The sequence below is a fragment of the Rhinolophus ferrumequinum genome, chromosome 2, assembly GCF_004115265.2.
Source record: "Rhinolophus ferrumequinum isolate MPI-CBG mRhiFer1 chromosome 2, mRhiFer1_v1.p, whole genome shotgun sequence".
NCBI classification, from domain to species: Eukaryota; Metazoa; Chordata; class Mammalia; order Chiroptera; family Rhinolophidae; genus Rhinolophus; species Rhinolophus ferrumequinum.
The window spans coordinates 49,320,460-49,345,931 of record NC_046285.1 but is presented as its reverse complement, the minus strand read 5'-3'; the positions used below and the strand labels follow the sequence as shown (position 1 = coordinate 49,345,931).

The window sequence follows — 25,472 nt, the reverse complement described above, 5'->3', positions numbered from 1 at the left end:
AACAGCATCCCATCTCCGCTCTCCCCCTGCCAGTGGGGCCATTCCAGCTTACCACTCACTTCTGTTATTCCGCTGAATGTTTTAGATTGGGAAATTCCAACTGCTGGATTTGTGCTTCAGTAGGTGTTGTGTGACCCTGACATGTGGGGTGGACAGGAGTTGGAGAGGCTGAATGGAGGGAGGTGAGCCGGGAGACTGCTGCAGGAATGTGCAGAGCGCCTGGCTTGGATTGCATGGGGCTGGAGGGAGCAGGCAGGAGGGGTTGGATTGGGGGAAACATTTCATACATCTTGAAGGAATGATCGGCCAGACATGATGGCTGCCTGCATATGATTGATGAAAGAGAGGGGTGAGTCAATGAGTTTCGGAAGGAGAGCATATTTTTAGATTATGGCTTGCGGTAAACCCCCGGCTGCAGAGACATGAAAGGCTGCAGGCAGTTGGAGTCGAGTTGGGAATAGTCACTATGCAAACAGCAACTAAGAAAAGATGTGACCATTGTTTGGGCTGCGAGCGCCTATTTCCATGACCTAGGCACAACACTCTTTGACATTTGTGAACTCCAGTTGTTTAGCTTTTTATTCATTGCTTCCTTCCTTTCAAAATGTTATTGGTGCCGAGTGACTCATCCAGCCAAATTCAAACTCTCTGAAATATTCATAGGTGGAGAGAGGAGAGATGCCAAAGGGAATATCTGGCACTCTGACACGTCAGCACACAAGCCTGTGTCAGTTGTTCCTGGAGTATCAGTCTGCTACCTGGTACCTGGCAGGCTGCGAGCTCCCGGGAAAAAGGCCTGGGTCATTCATCTCTGTATTTCTAGCATCCCCTAGTCCAGTGCTTGGCATGCTTAGTGTGCAGGTTTTCTTGATTTTGAACTTGTCCCAACAGCAACCTAATTCTAGAGGGATCATTTTGAGCATAGAATGTGCAATAATAAAGTAAAAATAACTAGCAATGCAGTATGACAAATATTTTACAGTTCAGCATGTTTTCTTACCAGATGTCTGTCATATTCTTTGAGCCTCTTCAGTGTTACAGCCAAGGTATTTTAGGCTGGCTAAGCAGAAGACCAGAGCCCAGTCTGATCTGGGTCAGAACTGGGGAGCCCTTATTGCCCTGACCTGGAGAGCCCCCCACCCAAGGTCCCAGAGCTCAGGGATAAAGCCCTGGCAATCAGAAAGTGGTGTTTGTGAATTTATGTGGATTGGGGCAGAGATGTAAATGAGACATCTGACCTCAAGTTCCCTGCTGACCAAAGCCCTGTTGGAGATCTCCAGAAGACTCTGGAACTCGCTGGTCACACGTCCCTGAGTCTGAGATGGTGCAGAAACGACTAGGCAAGTTTCGGATGTGGGCACTTGCTGGCTAGCATCTTTTCTGAGCTCTTTCTTGTAGACTGGGCTCCTTGTTTCAAGTCACCTACCTTCTTTTTCTCATGTGTTCATCAGTAAAATGAAGCGACTTGACTAGCTCATCTCTAGCTAAAACATTTTTAGCTCCACGTTTTTGTAGTTCCGTGATTTTGTGGAAATGATTTCATAGATCAAAGCAAATGATACGCCACAAGGGCAGAGTTTCTGTTGGAGGACGTTGGGGAGAACAAGAGGAAAGTCACTTTCATTCTAGCTTTGATTTTATTCTAGGTTTCTGACAGGTAAGGGGATTTGACCTGGCATTTTGAAATTTTTTTTCTACACGCATTTTCTTTTTTAAAGGCTTAAGTGCCTATTGAAAAGTCACGACATGGCAGGAGGCAGGCAGGCTCAACTTTCCAGTGAGCTGGATTCTAAGACTTTCTTGGTCTGTGTTCGGACCCAGGATGGGCTCTTCCTGCTCAAACGAAGTTTATGCATGGCTGGCGGGTGGTCCCTGTTTGTTTCTCCTGGAAAAGGTGTTCTGAGGCCAGTGGTGTACCCAGGAGGTTCTGCAGCAGGTTTGAGATGGTGTCTGAGCAATGCCTGCATTGGTTCCCCCAGCTCTGTGGGTGTGAGGCAGGGATCCCAACAGGGTGATGAACACGAGGGGTCCAGGGTTTAGGGTTTGGGTCTCTGGTTGGTGGAAACCATTGTTCTTACCGTCAAAGCCACCCTTCCTTTTTTCCCAGCAACTCAGGTCCTGCCCGTTTCTTCTCCCTTCTATTGCAGCTACCATTCTTATCTCTCTAGTGTCCTTTGGGGTGATACAATATACCTTCCTGTGTCACCCAATTTCTGTGGGTTTTTACCAATCCAGACACCAGAATCAATTGTCTACTGTAGGTTTCTTCCTTTCTTGCGTTAGCATTTCCATGATGTCTTGATATTGGCAGTGAATGGCATTCTGAGGAGCATGTGACAAAGGAAAAGCAGGGAGTTAACACTAACAAATCAGGGGAGTGTTAGAGTTCTGAGATGCTTTACAATAGATGTTGTTATGGTGTTTTAGTGGAGATAGGGCACAATCTCCACCTCCCTACTTTTTTCCCCACTCTCCCTTTTTCATCTTTTGGACTCTTTTTTCCCCCCTTATGGTCTGAGTCCTTCTTAGGACTGGTGGCCCGGGGTTTTCCTTAATCCTTCTAGGCAACAGCCAGGAGAGACCAGTGAGTCTGTTCGTGCTGAGGACTAAGCAGTCATTTTCATTCAGAGAAAAACCAACAAGTTCTGCTCTTGGTCAAAAGAAATCTGTCCTGATGTTTCAGAGAGGAAGGGAAACAAAGGGATAAGTTTCAGCAAGGATATCTCTGCAGCTGGCTGGGTGGGGTGGAGGTGGGTAGGAGAGGTAGGGCTGTAGGGTGGGGTGGGAGGGGAGGATGGGAAGAGGGCTTAGGGAGGTGGGGGTGCGGAGAGGAGAGGGAACAGTGGAGCCTGACTCAGGAGACCCCTCCCAGGTTAATGGGAAAGGGGACTGACCTGGGTTTGAAATAAGTAACTTTTACGACAGTAAAAAAGTTTCCTTTTAATCTTAGTTTCTGATTTATTTTTTTTAAATCAGGAATGGGTTTTGAATTTGATCAAATGCATTTCCATTACCTACGGAGGTGATGATATGGGTATTTTTTCTTATTTGACCTACTAGTAGATACATTGCATTAATGGATTTTCTTTCTCTTAATCCGGCGTTATATTCCTGGGCTACATTCTTTTTTAAGGGCTGTGCTGGCTTTTGGTACATTGAGGGTTTGGTGGGATAGCACCTGAATAGGATTTTTGTTTCTTATGCCTGCAGGAGACCGATATATTCTTCTCCCCCCACGGCCTCCCCCTTTTTTTTGTCATTTTGGCTGCGCTAAGTATAAAGGGGTCTTGTTCCCCCTCAGTGAGGGAGAACTTGTCGTTATAGGGAAGGGGGTGGAAATCCACGGGGGCCCAGCAGAAGAAGTGGGAGTTGTCACACAAGTGTGCATGCTGAGTGGGTGCGTCACAAACGGGTCAGCGTGGGCCCGTAGCCTTCACCTGCAATGAGCACCGGGGCCTGCACCCTTCAGCCTCACTGAGGCCCCCTATTAAAAAAAGAAGAACTCCTCTCCCGCTCCATTCAGAGGCCTCATCCATAAGGTTTACGGCCGTGAACGAATTGGTGCATCTTTATCTTGCTTTGCAGGTCTCAACATATGCACTAGTGGAAGTGCCACCTCTTGTGAAGAATGTCTGCTAATCCACCCGAAATGTGCCTGGTGCTCCAAAGAGGTATGTGGGTGGGGGAGGGGAGGCAGATGAGCAGGAATGCGGTGGGGGCGGGGAGGGCGGGGCTACACCACAGCACACAAGTTGACGAGACAGAAAAACATGTGTGCAGATTCTGCAGGCTGCCTCTTCCTCCCCTGACAAAAGACAAGCTGCATTGTTATAACATGGTAAGTTAAACTGGGTCTCTAGATAGTATTGAAAGTTTTAATCCTGTTTTAGGGAACCAAGACCTTCCTTCCCTTTTGTGGGAGAACCCATCATGACTCCTGTATAGTTTTCTGCTATTTGGTCAGAGACCTGAGCTTGTGAAGTGAGTTTGTTGCATAACGATTCCGAACATCCCTGGGTGGGTGGCACGTTAATGGATGCTGGCCATCTGGGTGTGGCTTATTTGAGGGTCAGTGTCACGAACTGACCATTAGAGAATGATTTTCTTTAAAAAGAATGGCTGCTGTTTTTTCAAGCCCCGCAGGAAAAAGTGTCAGCTTGGGTGGTGATAGGCAGATTGCTGTCATTAAAGCAATACACGTGTCAAGCTTGGTGGGCTAACTGGGAAAGGATCGCTTTCTAAGCTTCCTGGGTCAGTTTTCTAGCCTGTTGTTAGGACCATGGGACATAAGCCCTTCTTGCACTAGTGCACCATTGTGGTTCTTTTTGGGAGAACCCCAGGCTTGCCGTTTTGGACTGGCTCAGCCTCTGAAATTGAGTGTGTGGTGCCGTCAGGAGGCCAGGCTGCTTTGCCAGGATGCAGCCTCAGAGGTCTCGGGATTTCTTTAGCCTGGCTAAGAATGGCTAAGTGATTGTGTGGGGACCCCCTACTAGATGCCACATACTTTTTACATCGTGTCTTTAATCCTCACTACAGTTTTGGCAGGTGGGTGGTAATACACCTGGTTTATTGATAAAAAGTCAAGGCTCAGAAAGATAAAGCGACTGTTCCAAGGCCTCCTGATGTCCCAATGCTAGGGTTTGAGTCTGGCTTCTTGGACCTTTGAGCATGAGCTCTTTCCCCTAGGCTGTACTGCCTCTAACCTGTGACTGCTAGAATTTCTTCTAGTAGAGTAAGATTACGCCCCAAGTATTCTGAGAGGAATCTTCCCAATATGTAAACCCTTTTTTGATTTGTGCTTGATTAGTATCTTTGTCGTGGATGTTCTTTAAAACCTTTCACTGGTTCCCTATGACCTGCAGGACAAATCCAAGTTCCATGGCCCCTGCCTGCCTCCCCACCATCACCCCTTTCCTGCCCCCAGTACGTGTGCTAGCGGGGCCTACCTGAAGATCCCCAGAGAGCCCTGACTGATGAATACCTTCCTGGTTTTCCCTGTGCTGCTCTTTCTCCTAGACAGCCTTCTGGTATTCTCCATCTTCCCTGAGCAACACCTTGTCTTCCAGTTTTCAAGAGTCAGTTTAAGCCCGATTTAGTCTATGAAGACTTTCATGTTTTTCCCTCAGACACATCTGTCCATCCATCCATCCATTTATCTGTACATCTGTCCATTCATTTGATGTGAGAATATTAAGTTTCTTTCACCAGAATGTTAGAGCAGGAGTTTTATCTGTATTCTTCATTGCTGTAATCCCCAGAACTCACAATGGTGCCTGGCACATAGTAGTTGCTCAGTAAATATTGATTGAAGGAGTCCATTGGGTGGCTATTTATTGCATGTCTGCATATGCAGGCCATGCCACTTCCTTGTCTCCTCTTGCTCTACTCTTTAAATAGCACTTATAAGTCTGCTCGTTTGTTTTCATGCCTCTTACCAACTAAATCATTATTTTCTTGAAAACCTAAACTATGTATTATTCACCTTGGCATCCCCAGACCTAACCAAGAATCTGGCAGGAATTCCTATTTGATAAAAGAGGCCTGCTAGAAAGACCTGGAGTTAGAAAACCAAAGTTTAAGTCCCAGTTTTGCCATGATTTACTCTTGGTTTGTTGATATATAAAATGAATAAGACAGTGCCTACCCTCCAGTGTTATTGGGAGTATAAAATGAGGTCACTGCAAGAGAGGGCGCACAGAAAGGACTGCCAATTAACTGAGCCTCCCGAATGACTGAGTGAGAGTTACCCAGCAAACTGCTACTGGCGTCGATGATTATATTCTAGTGAGATGTGGGCAGTGAGATCCGGACACCGGCATCGATGGTCTCCTGTAGGTGTCTTCCTTTCCTGTGTTAGCACCTCCCTGAATCTGATGTCCTGATAGAGGCAGCGAAGGAGGAGCGTATCATTGTCCCAGCCCACACGTGGGCTCCCTCTGTGCTTAGACAGAGCCTCATCCTTGGCTCAAGAACTTCCTGTGATGCCTGCACTGGAATGCAGCTTCCCATCCTCTTTGGGAGTTAACTTTCCCCAGGGAGCTGAGTGTGTCTCAGGGAGCTGGGTCTGCAGAGTTCAGGAATGGCTTTGGTCAACCCTGCCCCTTAGCAAGACGGAATACGTGTGGCTGAATACCTTCCTAACCTTATATCCTGGGACATCATCCTAGAAGTAAGGTGTATATCTGCCAAGAGCATATGACGTGTGTGTATATGGTGGGCTTGGACCGAGCAGATGGCCATGGAGGGCCAGGTCCCTGACCAGTGCGTTCTTGTGGATTCTGAAGCGCAGGCACCTGGTCGTTGCATGCATACCACCACGGATTCATCCCAGCACACATTCCGTCCACCTCCCTGGCTCTAGATCCCACAATGACTTCCTTATTTTACTTGAGGTGGGGGTGGGGACTCTTTACATTTAACACCCCTTGTAACCTAATTCCACCTTCTCTAATCAGTCTGTCCTCCCGGACCTGTATTCTCCCACAGGTATCAAGTTTGAGTCAGCCAGTGGCCTCATTCCGTGCTGCTTCTCTCTACACAGTTCTGCTGGATGGCCCTGTGAACCCGGCTCTCTTGTCTTTGTTTTCTAACTACAGTTTACCTGGGGCTTCAGACTTGCCCGCTGGCTTCAAGACCAGAGCTGCCAGACTCTCCCGACTCTGAGCTAAGGATGGGTAGGGGCTGCCTGTCCTCACCTGTCTGCACTGCACACCTCACACCCTGTCCCTTGTCCTTTGTGATCCCTGTCCCTGGGCTGTTCTAGCCAGTCTCGACCTCTGCTTCTTGGCCGGCTTACACAGTTAGGGTGCTGTGTGAGCTGCACAGCATAAAACATACAGCAAACTCAGGCATTATTCTCGATTTTTGTCCTGCATTTTTTTTTTTTAAAGTGGCAATTTGCCTCTGCTCTAAGATAGTAAGTTTCACACCCCAGCCAGCTGCAAAGAGGAATGTGCAGGGAAGAATGTGTATGGATGCTTTTAGGGCAAGGCCTCAGGGCAGCCCCCATTATTTCCATCCACATTTTCCTGCATAAAACCTAGTCACCTCACTGTGCCCAAGTGCAACGAGAACTGGGACACTTAATCTAGCTGTGTGCCCGGGAAGGAAGGGAGGATGGGTTTTGTGGTGGAGGCAGCGAGGCCAGTGTGCCTTGCAAGAGGACAGCGGTTGAGGAGGAGTAAGCAGGGCTGAGGGATCCATGTTCCCTGCGGGACAGAAAGCAGGGTGGGTGGGAGCAGGAGAGGAGGCAAAGGCAGGCCAGGGCTGTGCTCAGGGCTGGGGCAGCAGGAGGTTGGAGGGCATGAAAGTCAGTCACCTTTATGTGATGTGGCCGTGGGCAGTACAGGCTGCTGAGACCGGAAGGAGAAGGACCAGGTAGGCAAGGCTGCCCTGTGAAAGCTGAAGTCCCATAGGGAGAACGGGGAAGTCTGTGTCATTTAGATGGGTAGAAATAGGGCCAGGTGTGGAAGGAGACTGAGGAAGCCTGGGCTGGGGTGAAGGGTCTTAGCCTGGGAGGTAGATGTGGAGAAGAAGGAACGGAACGAAGGGGTCAGTAGGATTGGAGGCAGGAACGTGTGGAAGGAGATGGATTAGAGGTTGGGAAGTAAGACCGGGCCGACTGGACCTTCTATGAAATTACAGTGGCAGGGCAAGGAAAGGAGATATTGCCTATATTTTCCTTTAAGCTGGGAAGAAATGGAAAAAAAAGAGCATTTAGTCCAGCTCACAATAGAATATAGATTCTTTGAGAGAACATTTCTTTGTAGTCATGAAAGGAATAATCTTGGTCTGTTGTCAGTGCTTCTTAAGTATTTGTTCAGTGCATTAAGTGAGCCGACTAAAAGCTGACAGACGGATTTCTCTGGCCTTAGGCAGGCAGTGCATGTTGTACTTGTGGCTGGTGCACAGATTTAGGGTGGCATCTCTTACCTCCTCTCCTCCCTCTCCCTGCCCCAAATTCACAAGGGTTCTGCCAAGCCAAGGCTGCAGCCTTGGCAGGTCAGAGGGCTTGGCCTAGTCGTATCCCAGGAGAAAGGCCAGCCTCAGAGGGCAGCCAGCTTCCTGCCTGTGCCCAGTCTCTGCCAGGCTCTCTGCCTGTTTACCAGTTTGCTTCTTTCCTCTACATTCCAGGGATTGTGCCTGTCTGCCTGCTTTCCTGCTTGGGTTCCTCTTCTCCCAGGATCTGCAGTTTCAAACAAACACAACTCCGTCTTTCCCTCAGAACAACCACCCACATCTTTTTAGTGTTAGCCTTCAGCAACAGTAGGCAGGCTGGTCTGCAGGTAGGGTGGTGACTGGGTGGCACAGACAGACAAACCTGAATGCACTGGCGCAGGTGGAGATGCGGGATTACTGAGCTGACAGCCAGCCGAGCACTGGCCTTCCCTGCACGAAGACACTGTGATTAACGAAGTGTGCAGGGATTCGGTGTTACAGTGTTACAACAAACACGACACCTCATTATGTCCTCTGCTGACGTGGGATAGAGGGAGTAGAGAGGGGCAGGTATGACAAGGTAAAAACAGCAGTGTTGTAACAAATGAAAAGGATCTAAATTTGGAACACCTCCCTTTTCTTTTCTATATTGTCACATCGTGACTAAAAGCCCTAACAGAGGTTCCAAGTTTCTGTTCCCATTCTGTTGCTTCTCTTGGTCATTTGCCTGGCATGCACTTACCTTCCACGAGTCCTGTGGAGAGTTGACGATGGTGTTTCTGGAGACCATGGGCAGGTGCTTCCTTCATAATCTCAAACCTCTTCCAGCGCCGAGCACCTGCAAGCAGTTGAGCTATGCGCCGTCAGAAGCCCATCCGGAAGCTAGTTTCCGTTTTTCCGTGTTGAGATGAAGTGTACCCCTCTCCTTCTGTACCCATTTTTCTGCATCAAGAGGGCATTTGTCCTCCAAGTTTGATCGGTGGCAGGAAGATCTCTGCATTTGGGGCAGCAAGGAAATACAGTTAATCCTTGATCAACACTGGGGTTGCCGACCCCATGCGTAGTCAAAAATCTGCACATAACTTTTCACTCTCCAAAAACTTAACTACTATTACGCTACTGCTGACTGGAAGCCTTAGTGATCATATAAACAGTCGCTTAACACATATTTTTGTATGTTGTATGTATTGTATACTGTATTCTTGCAATAAAGCTAGAGAAAAGAAAATGTTGTTAAGAAAATCATAAGGAAGAGAAAATAGATTTACAAGGTATGATCAAAAAATACAGTGAATGTTTACATCAAAAAAATTATTATAGTAAAAGATACATTTCCATTAATCCCCCTCAAAATACTGCCCCTCGCTTCGAACACATTTATCCCGTTGTTCTTGCCACTTTCTGAAGCAGTTCTGGAAGTCCTCTTTCGTGAGTGTCTCTAGTGGCACTATTGTGGCTGCCTTGATGTCCTAAATTGATTCAAAACGTTTGCCTTTCATGGCCATTTTGACTTTGGGGAAGAGCCAGAAGTCGCACAGTGAATAAGGTGGATAAGGACTATAATGTTTTTATTTTACAGAAATTGCTGTACCAGAAATGCGATGTGTGACATGGAGCCTTTCTGTTGTGATCAAAACATACGGTGAATGCTGCTGCCGAGTGCCATCCAATGGAAAGGCAGGGACCTTCAATATAGGCAGTGGCACGTCAAACCTTCATAACAGTGTGTGACAAGTTTCAATCTGTTTGGTGCAGTCAGTCGGGTGTGAGCTACTTTTGAGAGAAGGTGTGTTTTACAGCGTGCCATAAATCATCCTCCATCATGACAACGCTCCGTGTCACATATCACTTCTAGTATATGGCAATTTCTGTCAAATAAAAACATTATGGTGTGTCCTCATTCACCTTATTCACCGGATCTGGCACCCTGTGACTTCTGGCTCTTCCCCAAAGTCAAAATGATTCAGCACATCAAGGCAGCCATGACAGTGCAACTAAAGACACTCACGAGAGAAGACTTCCAGAACTGCTTCAGAAAGAGGCAAAAACGATATAGAATTTTTTGAAAAATAATCTGTGTTTAAGTGGACCCCTGCAGTTCAAACCCATGTTGTTCAAGGGTAAACTGTTCTAAATTTAGAGGGATGGAATCTGGGGGCCCAGAGTTAACTTCCTGCTGCAGAATTCAGCAATGACCTTGGCTGAGATGGGAGGCAGATGATGATACAAAGAACACTGAACTTGGGTCTCAGAAGCTGAGTCCAGATTAATCTAAACTTCTCAGGTGAATTTAGGCATGAATTCAGGCATATTGGCTTCTGATTTCTCACCCACAGAAGTGAGGGGCTGGCACCAGGCAATACATCCAAGGTGTATTCCCCTTGGAACTTGCTGTATTCTGATGCCTGGCAGAGGGTTGGGTGTCAGGTCTCTGGAATCTGAAGGCTCTTAGCACATTAGACGTCAGGATGTCATTCACGCGAGAAGGAGTCTCTCAATCACGAGTCTTCCTTTTCTCCAAGGGTGTATAATTTGGGGAATCGCACTCACTGAATTTGGAGCTTGGAAATGTAGGTATTGAGACATTGTCTCTATAATGTTTGTGTATCTGGAACGCCATAACCATCACAGTATATGGTCCTGGTCTCTGTGGTTTTGGTTTCTTCACGTTAAATATGCATATGTTCTTGTTTAAAATTAAAATACCTTGAAAGGAGCTCAGGGGGATAGGAGAAGTTCTTGTGCTTGTGGGGTTAACACTCCTTGGGGTCTGCAGCATTCTCTGTCCTTTTCTTGGACAATGAAAACCTATGGGTAGAAATTAATTATGGCTATTTTCAGACCCCATGCCAGAGGGATCTTCAGCTCTTGTGAGGAGCCCACTGTTCAGGTAGCTGCCTTACTCTCAAAATGTTCTTCAGACTTGCCATACCCAGAGGTGGCTCACCTGGTGTCTTTGAGGCCCTAAAGCTCTGGAACAATGACAAGATTCGATATATAGGTAAAGATGTCTCAAAGGCTGTTGAGTATGTCAACCACTGGGCCTGCCCCAGGTAGCAAGCAACGGAACTCTGTGCAGTAGGATTTTGGCAAACTGGTGACAGAGATGAACGGCACTAAGAGTAAATCTAACTTTGGTGCGCATGCCGTAATAGGGTGTCCCTTGCTGTTTTTAAAGCTGAAGCTTTTGAGAAGGGGGCTCCCTATACCGTCACATTGCTGACTTGATTGGCACTTCTGAAGTCACCCTGCAAGTTGCAGGTTTAAGATGGTCCGTGGTACTTCTCACGCCGACAACTAGGTGACAGGGCAGGAGTTCGTGGTCCTTCTGCCACTGCAGCAGACTTCAGGGAAGACATGCACATTGGAGCTGAGGTTTACCACGACCTTGAAGGATGGTATTAAGGAGAAATAGGGCAAGCTGCTACCAGTGAGGGGAGTGAATGGGGCTTTGCTCCCTGGACATTAAATCAGCCTCAGAACTTCTGAAGAGTGCACTTGGGGAAACCAGCTACACAGATAAGGTTGTAATTGGCACGGATGTGGCTGTCTCTGAGTTCTTCAGGTCTGGAATTATGACCCGGACTTTAAGTCTCCTGAGGATCCCAGCAGATACAGCTTCCCTGATCAGTAGGGAGCCCTGTACAGGTCCTCCATCAAGGACTGATAGTGTCTCTCAAAACCCCCTTTGAGCAGAATGACCAGGCAGGTCCAGGCAGCAGGGGATGATCTCAATGACCAACCTGAAAGCGAATGGCTGAGGCTGTGGAGAAGCCATGCAACTGCCTCCTGCTTAGAACGAAGCAGATTGGCTCTGTGACCCAGTTTACTCCAGAGTGAAAGCAGCTGCAGACCAATGGGAGGGGTGTCAGGGGTTCCCATCACTCTGGGGAGACCGAAGATGCTGTCCTTGCCATCCTGGTGGTGGGGATCTGCACCTTGGCAAATAGAAGTGGGCTCCGGACAACTCTTCAGAATTGAAGGAGCTGTCATGTCAGCAAGGCCCAGTGTGTCAGCAAGAAGTTCAGAAACTGCCTCACCAAGTAAGCTCTGAGCAGCAAGCCCCAGCGCCCTTCCAGCTCTGGACAGCTCATTAGACCTCTGCTTCAGACAGCTCAGGACCGTAGACTGATACTTGTGGGGCCCTCGGGAAGTTTATTCTCCTTTCTCCTATCCCTGTGCTTTTTTTACTTCTTCACTAGAATTGCTACACTAGAGCCAAACACGATCCCTTGGAACCAGTTTTGGAAACCTTAGCTTCGGGTTCTTGCATAATTTCAAGGATAATCATTTTAAGCTAGAATAATTATGTTCCTCACCTTGTTCCACAAGGGTCTGTGGAGCCACTTATACTTATGGTGCAGTCCCTGAGGTTTTGACAGGCAAGATCTCCAAGGGTTCAGTACACAAAGTAAAAAACAAACAAACCAACAAAAAAAACCATTTAGTTATAAAAACACGAAAAAGCCCAAAAAACTGTCACAGAGGCCCAGAACGACACATCTGGTTTTACTCATTTAAAAACACTATAAAATCTATCTTCTTATTGGTCTCGTATCTAGACATTGACTAGTTTTGGGGAATGACTCCCTCTGCATGTTTGTGCCTCTGTCAGCAGTCTGGCTTCTCACACAGCAGTCAAGGGGCACTTGACCCATCTGAGGCTTCCTGTCAAACTGATATAGAGGGCAGAGGGCGACCAGTGTCCTGACACCGCCAGCCACCGCGAGGATTATAGGACAGCACAGGCGTTTCACCAGCTGGAGGAGGGGATTGTCGTTTTCACACCCACCAGGGAAAGGGTGTTCAAAGAGAATCCTGGGTTTGCTTTGCCATTTAAAAATTCCATTACTGGAAAATGATCAGTACTTATTTTAAAACAAAGTATGTTATTTTAAAGTTAATGGCCCAAACTTTTGGTGCCTCACATTAGGTTGGGTCATCCTGATACCCAGCTTTCTCCTCAATTCACCTTAAGAAAAATATTTTTCTTATCAATGTGGCTTTATTGTTCAAACAATGATAAAGATAGAAAGAAAAATATCATTTTAGTTCCTCTACCCTAATACTTCAACTATCTTCATTTTAAAGGTTTTCTTTTGAATCCCAGTGCAGATACAATTATAGTTTCTGATTATTTTCTTAGTATGAATGTTTTGAAATTTCTACTTAGTCTTCTTAATTATTTGTAATGCCTGTGCCATCTACTGAGGTTATATACTGTATTTTTCATTTGGTTTAGGGATCTCGGTTTATAAGCTTGTAAGATTATGCTGTTCTAAATAACACTGCAGTATATATATTCTTACAGAGTTTCCCCTTTCTCTTGATTATTTTCTTGTGGTAAATTACTAAGAGTGGACCTCTAGGTCAAAAGGCAAAGTGTACATGTATATTGTGACATTGTTCTCCAGAATGATGTACAATATCCGATGCCTGCAAAGTAGATGTGTGAACAGCTCAAAAGTTAACTCTTGATTGCCTGAGTGATGACTACTTGACGACTTATATACGTATCTTCCAAAAATTTTTAGTTATACAACCTGGACTATTTCAGTTACTTTCTCCTGCTAGTTATGTAGGCAGAAACATTTCTTTTTCTTTCTTTTTTTTTTTTTTTTTGTGTGTGTGTTTTTCCAGGACCCGTCAGCTCCAAGTCAAGTAGTTGTTTCCATGTAGTTGTGGAGGGTGCAGCTCACAGTGGCCCATGCAGGGATCAAACCAGCAACCTTGTTGTTAAGAGCACTGCGCTCTAACCAACAGAGCTAACCAGCTGCCCCGACAGACACATTTTTTTAAAGGAGCATTTTGACCATTAAAATAACCATGAAACCAAACATTTTTATTATACATTTATAGTTTACAAAATGCTTTCATATGCAGTCCCTCAGTTAATTCCCTTAATATTCGGTAAGGCATTTGGGATACGGACTATCATTTGTCCCTTTTCAAACAATGAGTATGGAATGTAGAGGGTTCAAGTTCAACCAGATGGGGATGGTTCTTCAACTTGAGGTTTTCTGGAGAGACACCCTGATGGCCTCCTGCTGTCTTCCTCTGTTTCTGTGCCTAGGACTTCGGCAGCCTGCGATCAGTCACCTCCCGGTGTGACTTGAGGGCAAACCTGGTCAGAAACGGCTGTGGAGGCGAGTTTGAGAGCCCGGCCAGCAGCACCCAGGTCCTACGGAGCCTGCCTCTCAGCAGCAAGGGCTCCAGCTCTGCGGGCTCAGACGTCATTCAGATGACACCACAGGAGATCGCTGTGAACCTGCGGCCCGGTCAGTGCCCTTGAGATGGGACACGTTAGTGGAAAACGAGGCAGGGCAGACTGAGGGCAAGTGCCAGGGGAGGGTGATGGCAAGGCATGAGTCAGACTCCAGGAAGCAGAGTACGAGGTCCCTGTGGATGGACAGGATATATATCTTTGTGATTTTTAAAATTGTGGTAAAATGCACGTCACATAAAATTGACCGTTTTTAACTGTATATATATAGTTCAGTGGCATTAAGTACACTCCCAGTGTTGTACAACCATCACCACAATCCATTTCCAGAGCTGTTTGCATCTTCTCAAACTAAAACTCTATACCCATTGAACAATAGCTCCTTATTCCCTCTTTCGCACAGCCCTTGGGAGGCACCGTTCCACTTTCTGTTTCTATGAGTTTGACTGCTCTAGGTACCTCAGATCAGTGCACTCATACAGTGTTTGTCCTTTTGTGTCTGGCTTATTTCACGCAGTGTAGGGTCTTCAAGGTTCATCCATGTTGTAGCATGTGTCAGAATTTCCTTCCTTTTTCAGGCTGTGTATATATACTATATTTTGTTTATCCATTCATCCGTCAATGAACACTTGGATTGTGTCCACCTTTTGGCTATTGTGTGTAATATTATTATTTTCTATGAGAGAATGTAGTTCATGCAAGCTTCTCAGGGAAAGTATTACTTCCGGGAAAAAGTACTTTCTCCTCTCAGCAAATTCCTCTTGAGTCAGTGACATTTTGAAGGGACCAACCTTTAGAGTAGAAGTATTTTGTTGTATGATGCTGGAGCCTCTGCGAGTCCTAGGGTTGTAATATAAGGAAACCAACAGACGTTGCACACTTGCCATGTGCTGGATACTTGACCGACCCTAAGGTACCTAATATCACTGTACACACGAGGGGCAACCTGCTCAAGTCCTCCCACTTAGCAGTGGTGAATCTGACTCAATCTCAGGTTTTGTGACTGCAGAACTCGCGGTTGTTTCTCGTCCACCACTTTCGTTATCCTGTATTCTACGTATTAGAATCCTTGGATGCCGAAAGATGGATGTATGTGTGGCTAAATTAAAAAGCATCACACTGTTGAGAGAAGGCAGCTTTTTTCCAAATTCCACTGATTTGCAGCCTTTTCTTCTGTCCCATTGTCTATGACACCATTGGCAATCACTGTTTGTAGATGGTTTATTCAGATTTCAGGGCAGCTTGGTGCAGCGAGAAGATCATGGGTCTGGCTGGCCATCATGAGTCCTAGTTCTGGCTCTGTCCCGAGCTCAGAGGCCCTGGGCAAGCAAGTTAGCATCACAGGGGTTTTGTCACCTTCATTCCTCACAGCCATGTTCAGCTGCCTAAATGAGACTTTTTGTATAAATGCACTTTATTTTTTTAAAATTTATTTTATTCTTAGTTTCAGGTGTACAAAACAACACAGTGATTAGACATTTACACACCTCATAAATATAAATGCACTTTAAAAAGTAAAAATTATTATTATTTTCAAAAAGTAAGGTCCAGAGGTACAGATTCTGGAGCCAGCCAGATCTAAGTTTGAATAGGGGGAGGGAAGGTTCTCAGTGTCTCAGAAATAGATTTAGTATGTCACTGTACATCAGAAGCACTCGATAATGCTTCTTGTTTTTGTTAGAAAGAGCTCAGAGACATCATAATATTTGAGACATGTTTTATTTGCCTATCAAATTGTCTTGGAAATAAAGAACAAGAGGAGGGTGTAAATGCCCCTGCTGGATAGAGAAGCCCAAACAACTGGGTGGCCCAGGGATTAACGCTGGGATTACCTATTTTTACAAATCATCTCACTGTAAGTGATACTTAGCCTTTTTGTTTAGTGAGACACCAAGTTGAGAGAGAGAAGGAAAGGAGCCCTTATAAAGCTGTGTGAGTGGGTAGAAGACAGTCAGCTGAGCCTTTGTGTGGGCAGATGTTTGGTGACATCCTCTAGGGGAAAATAACTCATTTCCTTATGTGCAGGCAAGCTCAGGGTCAAGGCTTTGACCAAGAAAGGGATGTAGGAGTTGTGGTAGACTATTGAGATACTGGAACATTGTGTAGGGTAAGAGTGGTTATCAACTGATGTGAATGATATATCTTCCTTTTTATCATAATAACAGTAACTTAAAGGAAATTCTCGAAAAAGTCGTCTACTTTAACACAATGTTATTTTTCATTTTTACTAGATCCTCTGTCTTTTTTCACGTGTTCATATTTTTCACATTCTTATAATGCGTTTATAAGTGTGTATAGTTTTCACTCAGTAATCTTTGAAAACAAGGACCCAAATTAACACCTCCAAAAGAGTTTATAGTTTCAGGGTCATCACTGAAGGAGGTTTTTATATTTTTGGAACTCTTTATCTATAATTGCTCTCAGAGCCTGTGATATTCTCTCCAAGAAATACTCTTCATGGTGGCAAATTCTGATTCTTTAGGGTAGATTTAGTTTAGGAAAGAGTTGGAGGTCACACAAAGCCAGAGATATTTTAATTCTAGTTTTTCAAATCAGAATTCAGGTATGACTATGTGGCAGAGAAACTGTTGTTTGGTTTGACTTAACTGTTTTTTGGGGTTTTTTTAAAGATTTTATTGGGGAAGGGGAACAGGACTTTATTGGGGAACAATATGTACTTCCAGGACTTTATTCCAACTCAAGTTGTTGTCCTTTCAGTCTTAGTTGTGGAGGGCGCAGCTCAGCTCCAGGTCCAGTTGCCGTTGCTAGTTGCAGGGGGCGCAGCCCACCATCCCTTGCGGGAGTCAAACCGGCAACCTTGTGGTTGAGAGGACGCACTCCAACCAGCTGAGCCATCCAGGAGCTCAGTGGCAGCTCAGCTCAAGGTGCCGTGTTCAATCTTAGTTGCTGCCCACCATCCCTTGCGGGACTCGAGGAATCGAACTGGCAACCTTGTGGTTGAGAGCCCACTGGCCCATGTGGGAATCCAACTGGCAGCCTTTGGCGTTAGGAGCATGGAGCTCTAACCACCTGAGCCACCGGGCAGGCCCTTAACTGGTTTTGAAAACAGCCCCTGAAGAGGAATTAAAGACGTGATGTGAGTAAGGGCAGCCTTCTGGGTCAAAGTTCTCTTGGCATTAAATTTATGCACAGTACTTATTTATGCATAAAGCTCAATGTAGGCTCAATGAAAGAAAAAAGAAATCTGTCTTATTTGGTATAGTCACATCTCCTGCTAAACATTTGTACAATACAGTTTCCTGTACTGGAAATAAAATGGAAAATGTGATCCTGTGGTTTTACAAAATCATGATGTGACTGCTGGGTGCAGTTCTGGTCCTGTGGGAAGGTGTAGCGAGGTCAAGGTGATGGACAGGTGGCTGCTCTATGAAGACACACCCAAATTATGAGGATGTTTCAGTCATAGAGACGAAGACCAGGAGGAGATCTGCTGAAAATAGGAATTTTTATAGGTCTAGAACCTTGTGAATGTGTTTCTCAAATATTAGAAACACCTGAAGCCATTGATGCCTCTTAAAATTTTGAACATGTTTGTATTTAAAGAGAAGTACAGGCAAACCCAGATATTTTTTATTCTGGCAAAGGAGAAATGGTATATTACAGTTAGCAACCTCCACAAAGTAATGACCGCTGACTCTGCTGAAAGCGTTCAGCTAAGTAGTGATTGGTTTTTCCATTATGCATTTCTAGAAGTGCTTTTGTGTCTTCTCCCTGGCCCTGCTCCCCATACCTCATAATAGATATTTGTTGAGTATAATGTAACACTTTACCAGACTAGCCAAGGACAAGCCTCAGCACAATAGAAGACTTCACCAAGGCAAAGTTATTGTTCCAGGATCAGCCTGGAAAAAAAGAAAAAAGTATTTCCCTTTCCTTTAAGCAGGGTGTTTTGTTTTGTTTTTCTTTTATTTTTAAATTGAGATATGAATCACATACCATAACATCCACCATTTTAAAGCGTTTAATTCCGTGGTTTGTAGTATATTTGCAAAACTGGGAAACCATCACCACTGTCTAATTCCAGAACGTTTTCATCCCTCCAAAAAGACACCCTGTACCCATTACCTGTCACTCCTTTCTCTCTCCACCATGTTCAGTCTCAGACAAGCACTATTCTGTTTTCTATCTCTTTGGTTTTGCTTATTCTGGAATTTCACTTCAGTCATATACTCTTTGGCCTCTTACACCTGGCCTCTCTCACTTAGCAAAATATTTTCACGATTCATCCATGTTAGAGCATGTGTCAAGACTTAATTCCTTTTTATGACCAAATAATATTCCATTGTGTGTATATAGACATACCACGTTTTAGTTGATGAATATTTGGGCTGTTTCCACTTGGGGGCAGTTATGATTAATGCTGCAGTGAGCATCCATGTACAAGTTTTTGTGTGGACATATGTTTTCAATAATCTTGAGTGTATAGCTATGAGTGATATTGCGGGGTCATGTGGTAATTCCGTGTTTAACTTTTTGGAAGAACTGCCAAACTTTAAGCAGGATATTGTATAAACACAGGATCATGTTTTCTATTTTTTTCCAATCCGGAAAATGTCAGGGTAACAACCTTTAAAAAGCCTTAACAAAGGACATAAAATCCTTAAGAAAGGACATGAAATGGTGAAAAGCTAGAGGTGGAGCAATTTGAAAGGGTTTACTTAAGTCATCACTTGCCTCAATCTCTTAGCCTCTCAAAAAACGACCCTTGATTGGTAGCTTTTTAAAAATGTTACACTTTTTATTTTGAAATAATTTTAGATTCACAAGAAGTTGCAAAAATCATAGAGAGTTCCTGTGTACCCTTCTCAGCTTTTCCCAACAATAACATGTTACATAACCCCGGATCATATTATCAAAGCCAGGAATCATATGACTCCAGTATCATACCATTAACTAAACTATAGGTTGCTTTTGGTACGGGTTTCCTGCCAGCCCCTATTTATGATGCTTTGGAGGTGCCAGTTACCTGACTGAGGAGTTGCTTCTGCCACCCAGACTGCCAATGCATGCGCTTGATGATGGGTGGATAAGAGGTTTGCTGTAGACGGAATGTTTGTGTTCCCCAACATTCATTAGTCGAAACCCTAACCCCCAATGTGATGGGAGTAGGAGGTGGGGCCTTTGAGATGTGATTAGGTCATGAGGCTGGAGCCCTGATGGATGAGGTTAGTGCTGTAATTTAAAAACAGACCCTGGAGAGCTCTCTCACCCTTTCTGTCATGTGAGGACACAGCAAGAAGTCTACATTCTGCATCCCGGAAGAGGGTCCTCACCAGAACCCCACCATACTGGCACCCTGACCTTGGAATTCCAGCCTTCGTAACTATGAGAAATCATTTCTGTTGTTTATAAGCTACCCAGTTTATGGTACTTGTTACAGCAGCCCAAACTGTCTAGAACAGGGTTATTTTCAAGGAAACTAGAAATTCTGAGCTCTAATGCTTGGAGCAGGCACTGAAGGCCAACCATGGTTCCATCTGTCAAGAGGCAGAACTCTGAGGTGGGGAGTGGGGCGTGATGCAGCACAGTGGCCTTGTTCTCGACCAGAGAGATGATTCTTCAGTTTGGGTCTGGATTTAATTCTGGGGTACCATTACCTTCTGCTGCAGTGACCAGAAGAGCAAGATGATACTCTTCTGAGGTGTGCACTAGGGCCCAATTCCCTGTTCAGCTGTAGTCCTGTTGTTATATAGGTACTTTTTCTGTGTCCCTTCTTTCTTTTAATTTCTAACCCGGAAAGGTAATTCTGGGAAATCAAAAACTGATTACATTTTTGGGGGGCATGGCGAGAATCTGTATCTGTTGAAGTACATTTGAACAAAAATCATTCTTAAAAAAAAACTAGAAGTTCTTGCTGGAATTCTCTACCTTCACTCTCCAGAAATGTTTGTCCTCTGATATATACCCCTAAGGAAAAGCTAACTTTTCACTGTTTATTGAAGGGAGGGCAGAGAGAAGAAAGCTTTTTAAAAAAAAAAAATCCATTTCAGGTAGAATGCTAGTTGATACTTGATTATGGTGGGAGAACCTCCACAAATGAACTGAGCAATGACAGGAATTCTGTGCAAAATACAGCTGAAGCTGGGTCCTTTGGAAACAGGAAAAACCAGAAGGACGTGAGAGGGGGCTGTTAGCAGGAGTGGCTTCATCCTCACCGGTGTGAGGTGATCCGCTTTACTTTTGTGTTTGCTTTATCCTCCTTCTCTGATCCTGCTGCTGGTCCTGATTTTGTGGACTGGCCCCAGAGAGAAGGGGTGTAGCCACAGGGGCAGACGAACTTGTAGGGGTCCTATGTGGAGAGGGAGGAGGGGGGCATGTGTGCCGGGATGGTGGCCCCGTGGCACCCACAGTGAAGGCGAGAAGGGCTTTGCACCCTGCTGGACACAGGGGAGGTGGCGACTACTTTAAAGTCTCAGGTGGTGCAGGACTGGGTGGCTGGATGTTTTATTATCGCGCTGTAGCTAAGCTTACATGGTTCCAAGTGGGCCCCCAAAGATGGAAAATGTGCCCCAGAGCTTCTCTAAGCAGCGAGTGCGCCTCACATGCAGCGATGGCTTCACCTTCAGCCTGCTGACCTTGGAGGCCACCCTTGTTGGGGAGTTGGTGCCCTGTAGCTTAACTCCCACACGGAGAATTAGTCCAGGAATGTCAGTCCCTCCAGGATCTGCTGACAAGAGCATTCCACGATTGCCAAGGCCCACTGAGGAGTTTGTAGCTTTTAAACTCAGACAAAGTTGAGGTAGCAATAAACCCTCATTCTGAACATTGAGGCTATTACTCTCTATCTTATACTCTTCCTTTTCTGGAGAAGTGGAGACATATTTCTGTTGAACACTCGCAGACTTCCAATCGTGTGCGTGCATATGCTGTCTTGGTGATCCATTTCTCTTAGAATTTAATGCCAAGAGATTTCTTACTTCAGCATAAAGGCCCTCTTAGTGTGCAAAGAGACCTATGTATCACATCTTGTTTCCCTCTTTGCCTTCATGCCTGGAAAATCGGGCATTAAATTTAATGGCCAAGGCTGTAGCCTTTCACCCTCACATTTCTGGTCAGGTTTTCTCTCTGTTTTTATCCCCACAGGAAATTGCTTTGACTTTTGGGGAAACTAAGGCTAAGTTTTCCTTGTGTAGAAGCATTTGTAGGGTGTTTATATACATTGTCTCCTCTAATCCCCCCAAAAAATAACGTCCTCCCCATTTTACTGATCCAGAAACTGAGCAGCATGCATGCTGAGTCCTTGGTGACAAGACCTGGATTCCAACCCAGTTCCCCCTTCCTCTTTCCTCCTGTGGGTGGCTCCCTGGATCCAAGCCCTTTTTCTGTTTCCTGGTCCTACAGTGCTCATCTGCTAATTACTCATAATCCACAAAGAGGTGAAAGTGGATCTAGATTAAAGAGCGTGTAGCTTGGTACTTCTGGGGGAAGGACACAGGTGACAGAAAATGCAGAGACCCTGCCAAAAGGTCATGGGATTGGACAGAGGGGACATGATTGCAGGCTATAGCCATTGGGGGTCTGTGTTCTGCCCGTGCAAAGGAGGGTCTCCACGCCCCCCAAGTTTCCCCCCCTCACTCTTCCCCCACTGTGATGTAGCATACAAGGCTGGGAGGGATCCTATGCAGTGACCTGTAGTGTCTGATGGGAACCAGAGACAGGCAGTGATTGCGGCAGTTCAGAATTCATTCTGGAAGAAAGCTCAAACATTCCTCCATTTGAGCCACAGTCTGATGGTTTTTAAAAATAGGCTCATACCAACAGGTAACCCAAACTACATCAATCTTGAGACAGCTGGAACAGTACACACAAAGATAAGTCAGGGCAAGCCCGTGCAGTGCTGTCACTCAGGCTACAAATAGTAATTAAAATAATCGCACTTCATTTGTGCAGGCTCTCCCACATGAGTGCTTTGTAGCCTTAATCAGTGCTTTGCTGTTACTCTTTATTTTATATTTAAGGAGACGGAGCCTCAGGTGGCACCCCTAGTCAAGGGACAGAACTGGAACTTGGACTGAAATCTTTTGGCCATTTGATTCTTCATGGTCTAGTTAATGAAATACATCTTGTCTGGGGTGGGAGGAGGAGAGGGAGCACGAAGGATTGGGTTCCCTGTCCTGCAAGTTCAAGAAGGCTCCAGCTTGCTGATTGTCAGCTAGAGGTAAAATATTGGTATCTCTGAGGCATGATGCTGGCATATCAGGTGTGGACCCCTTGGGTGGGAGTGAGGCCACCTTCACTATTGTACCTCTGAACACACAGAGTACATCCGAATTTCAAGTGTGTGTGGACGGTTCTTCTATCCAAAGAGTTCAAGGATATCTCTTGGTGCCTCTGAAAGGCTAATCAGCCCAAGGGCAGATAGAATTACCTGGTATGGTTTTGCTTCTTGACGTTGGTTCTAAACAATGTGTTTTTAGAGATTATGAAATGATGTAGAATTGTTATCCTGGCATGAGTCCTTCTGATATTGCATTGACTTGGACCTTTCTATACACCCTGAAGGTTAGATTGTAGAGGCCACACCTTCCAGACATTGGCTTTTTACTTTGTTCTTTCCTCTGAATTAATTCCCCTTTTCTCTGTCTGTTAGCTATCTTATCATAGAACCAAAAATTATTTTCTTTTTCTTGTAGCTGGTAGACAAATCCAGTAGTGTTTTTTCTTGCTTTCTTTTTTTCCCCTTTGGAGGGGGCTAAAATTTGGGATCTGTCTTCTTGTATTTACACATATAATTTCTGATGATAGTGATTGGTGTCTGTGATGTTCCAAAACATCAAGTATGTCCAAGAACTAAATACTATTGTTTGATAAATAGCTAGGGAAATAGAAATAGGTGACATGGCACAAGCTCTTTCGGGGTATTTTTTTTTTTTAATTTTTTTATTAGTTTCAGGTGCACAAAACAATGTAATAGTTAGACATTTATCATTTATATCCCTCACACTGTGTCAACCACCCTCCCCCATCCACTATCCCTCTGACATCGTACACAGCCATTACATTTCCACTGTCTCTATTCCTAATGCTGTACTCCGCTTCTTGTAAGTGTATACATACACATATATACATATATGTACATATATATACATACATATATACATACATACATATACATATATATACATATATATATATACACACACATATATACATAAACTTGTAGTTGACATTCATTATTGTTCAGCTTCAGCTTCAGGTGTACGGTGCAGTGATCAGGCATCTCCTTTTGGGGTATTTTAAGTAACTGTCTTTGTATCCCCACCCTCCATTGCCTTGTAATCTGTCTGTTACCCACCTCAGTTCTTACTGACTGATGTCTGTACCCTTCTTTTGTTAATTTCATGCCCATTTTCTATTTCACACACACCTTTCCAGTCTCCTCCTGGCCACGTTCCCACCTTTCTCTGAAGTTCATTTGTGGTTGGTGGGCTATTCTCACCCAAATTACGTCTGTGGACTTGTCTGGCTCATTGTACTCCCATTACCCAAGTGTCCTTTCAGCTGAGAAAACAGAACACCACTAAGGAAGCCTGGTTGTTAAAGAGTTTCCTTAGAAATGCTGAGCCAAGTATTTGGAAAGAGAACCTAGGGCTTCATCTTCAGTAGACATACTCCCTTTTGTCATTCTTCTTCCAAGAAAAACATTTCTTCTGAGAGACACGCAATCACTAAAGAAAAGTAAGAGGTGGATCAACTTTGAAAGCAAAATCCATCCCTCAGCCCCCAGCAAGTTGGGTGACCTCTGACATGCACGGCCTCTCTGTCGGCACAGGTGACAAGACCACCTTCCAGCTGCAGGTCCGACAGGTGGAGGACTATCCCGTAGACTTGTACTACCTGATGGACCTCTCCCTGTCCATGAAGGATGACTTGGACAACATCCGGAACCTGGGCACCAAGCTTGCCGAGGAGATGAGGAAGCTCACCAGCAACTTCCGGTTGGGGTTCGGGTCTTTTGTGGACAAGGACATCTCTCCTTTCTCCTACACAGCGCCGAGGTACCAGACCAATCCATGCATTGGGTAAGTGACCGGCTGTCCTTCTGTTGGGTATTTAAGGATGGGGGAATGGAGTAGCTGGAGAACTTAGCCCAAAGAAAGGACTGGGGGGGTGGGGCATGTTTAGGAGGGAGAACCAGGCTTAGGTGTTTAATTTGATTAACGATGACCCAGTTCTGCCCTCCCCCTATGCATGAACTGTCAGGTTGCCTAAAGATGTAAGGATCATAACTCATTTGTTTTCCTGCCTGCCTGATACAGAACTGTTTGCTACATTAATAGATTTTAGAGAATATTTTCAGGAAGTTTTGGACACAGGTGACCAATGAGGGAGCAGGCAGAACAACTTAAATGTTCCTCTTGTTTGGAGTGACTGACATGCTTGGGATAAGTGAATTCAAAGTCTGTCCCTGTTATAAATAACTATAACTTATCTCCACAAAACAAAATGAAAACCCTGTGCTTTAAAGGTATGATATTTTTTCCCCAACGTAAGTCAAGTGCCTGAATTAGAAAATATTTGACAAATTATTAGCAAATAGGAGTTTCTAACTGCTGCAACAAACACATCCAAAAGTGTGTAATGTCTTAAACTTGATGGAAGTTTATTTCTTGCTCACCTAAGCGCACATGGGTCTCTGACCAGTGGACACCTCTCCTCCAAGCAGGGACTCAGGGATCCAGGCTCCATCCCTTCTGTGCTTCACCATCTTCCACATGTGGCTTCTCAGGTCATCATGCCTGGAGGGTTTGAATTCAGGTTATAACACACGACTTATTCAGAGCTTCTTCTCTAAGCCCTGGAAGGCAGAACCAATTGCATAGGGGGATCTTATGGACAGGACTGAGTGGTCTTTGCCTCTTCTCCTGCGTTTTAATCTAAAGAACTGTGTTCTAGCAAGGAGGCTGGAAACCTCTTTAGCTGTGCCCCGGAATAAGAGGAAATGGGCTGAGTGAACAAGTCTCTGCCATGGTATTTGTGTATGGGAGATGGAGAGTCACATCCTCCAATCCCTTAACACAACCTCTATGAGGTTGGTTTGTTTCCCTTCTAGTCTTTCCAGTTTTCCTTTACATGTTGAGATTATACAATAGCTAAGACTGAAGTTCTTACCAAGTGTCAAACACCATACTGAATACTTTACGTGGATTATCTCTTTTAAATCTCATAGGCATCTTTTGAGGTCTCTAAGGTAGATGTGAACCATATTTTAAAGATGAGGAAACTGAGGTTTAAAGAGAATAAATAACTTACCCAATATTACACAAATTGTAAGATGTAGACTTGGGAT

At 45.0% G+C, this 25,472-nt stretch overlaps 1 protein-coding gene across 1 annotated transcript in view; it reads left to right on the top strand.

Moving 5' to 3' along the window:
* The window catches only part of ITGB5 (integrin subunit beta 5), a 120,125-nt gene that overhangs the window by 7,614 nt on the left and 87,039 nt on the right, over window positions 1–25,472 (top strand). The window contains exons 2-4 of the mRNA XM_033129388.1: window positions 3,586–3,671; window positions 14,012–14,216; window positions 23,955–24,204. Of these exons, the coding sequence (XP_032985279.1) occupies window positions 3,586–3,671; window positions 14,012–14,216; window positions 23,955–24,204 (541 nt within the window). The remainder of the gene's footprint in view (window positions 1–3,585; window positions 3,672–14,011; window positions 14,217–23,954; window positions 24,205–25,472) is intronic.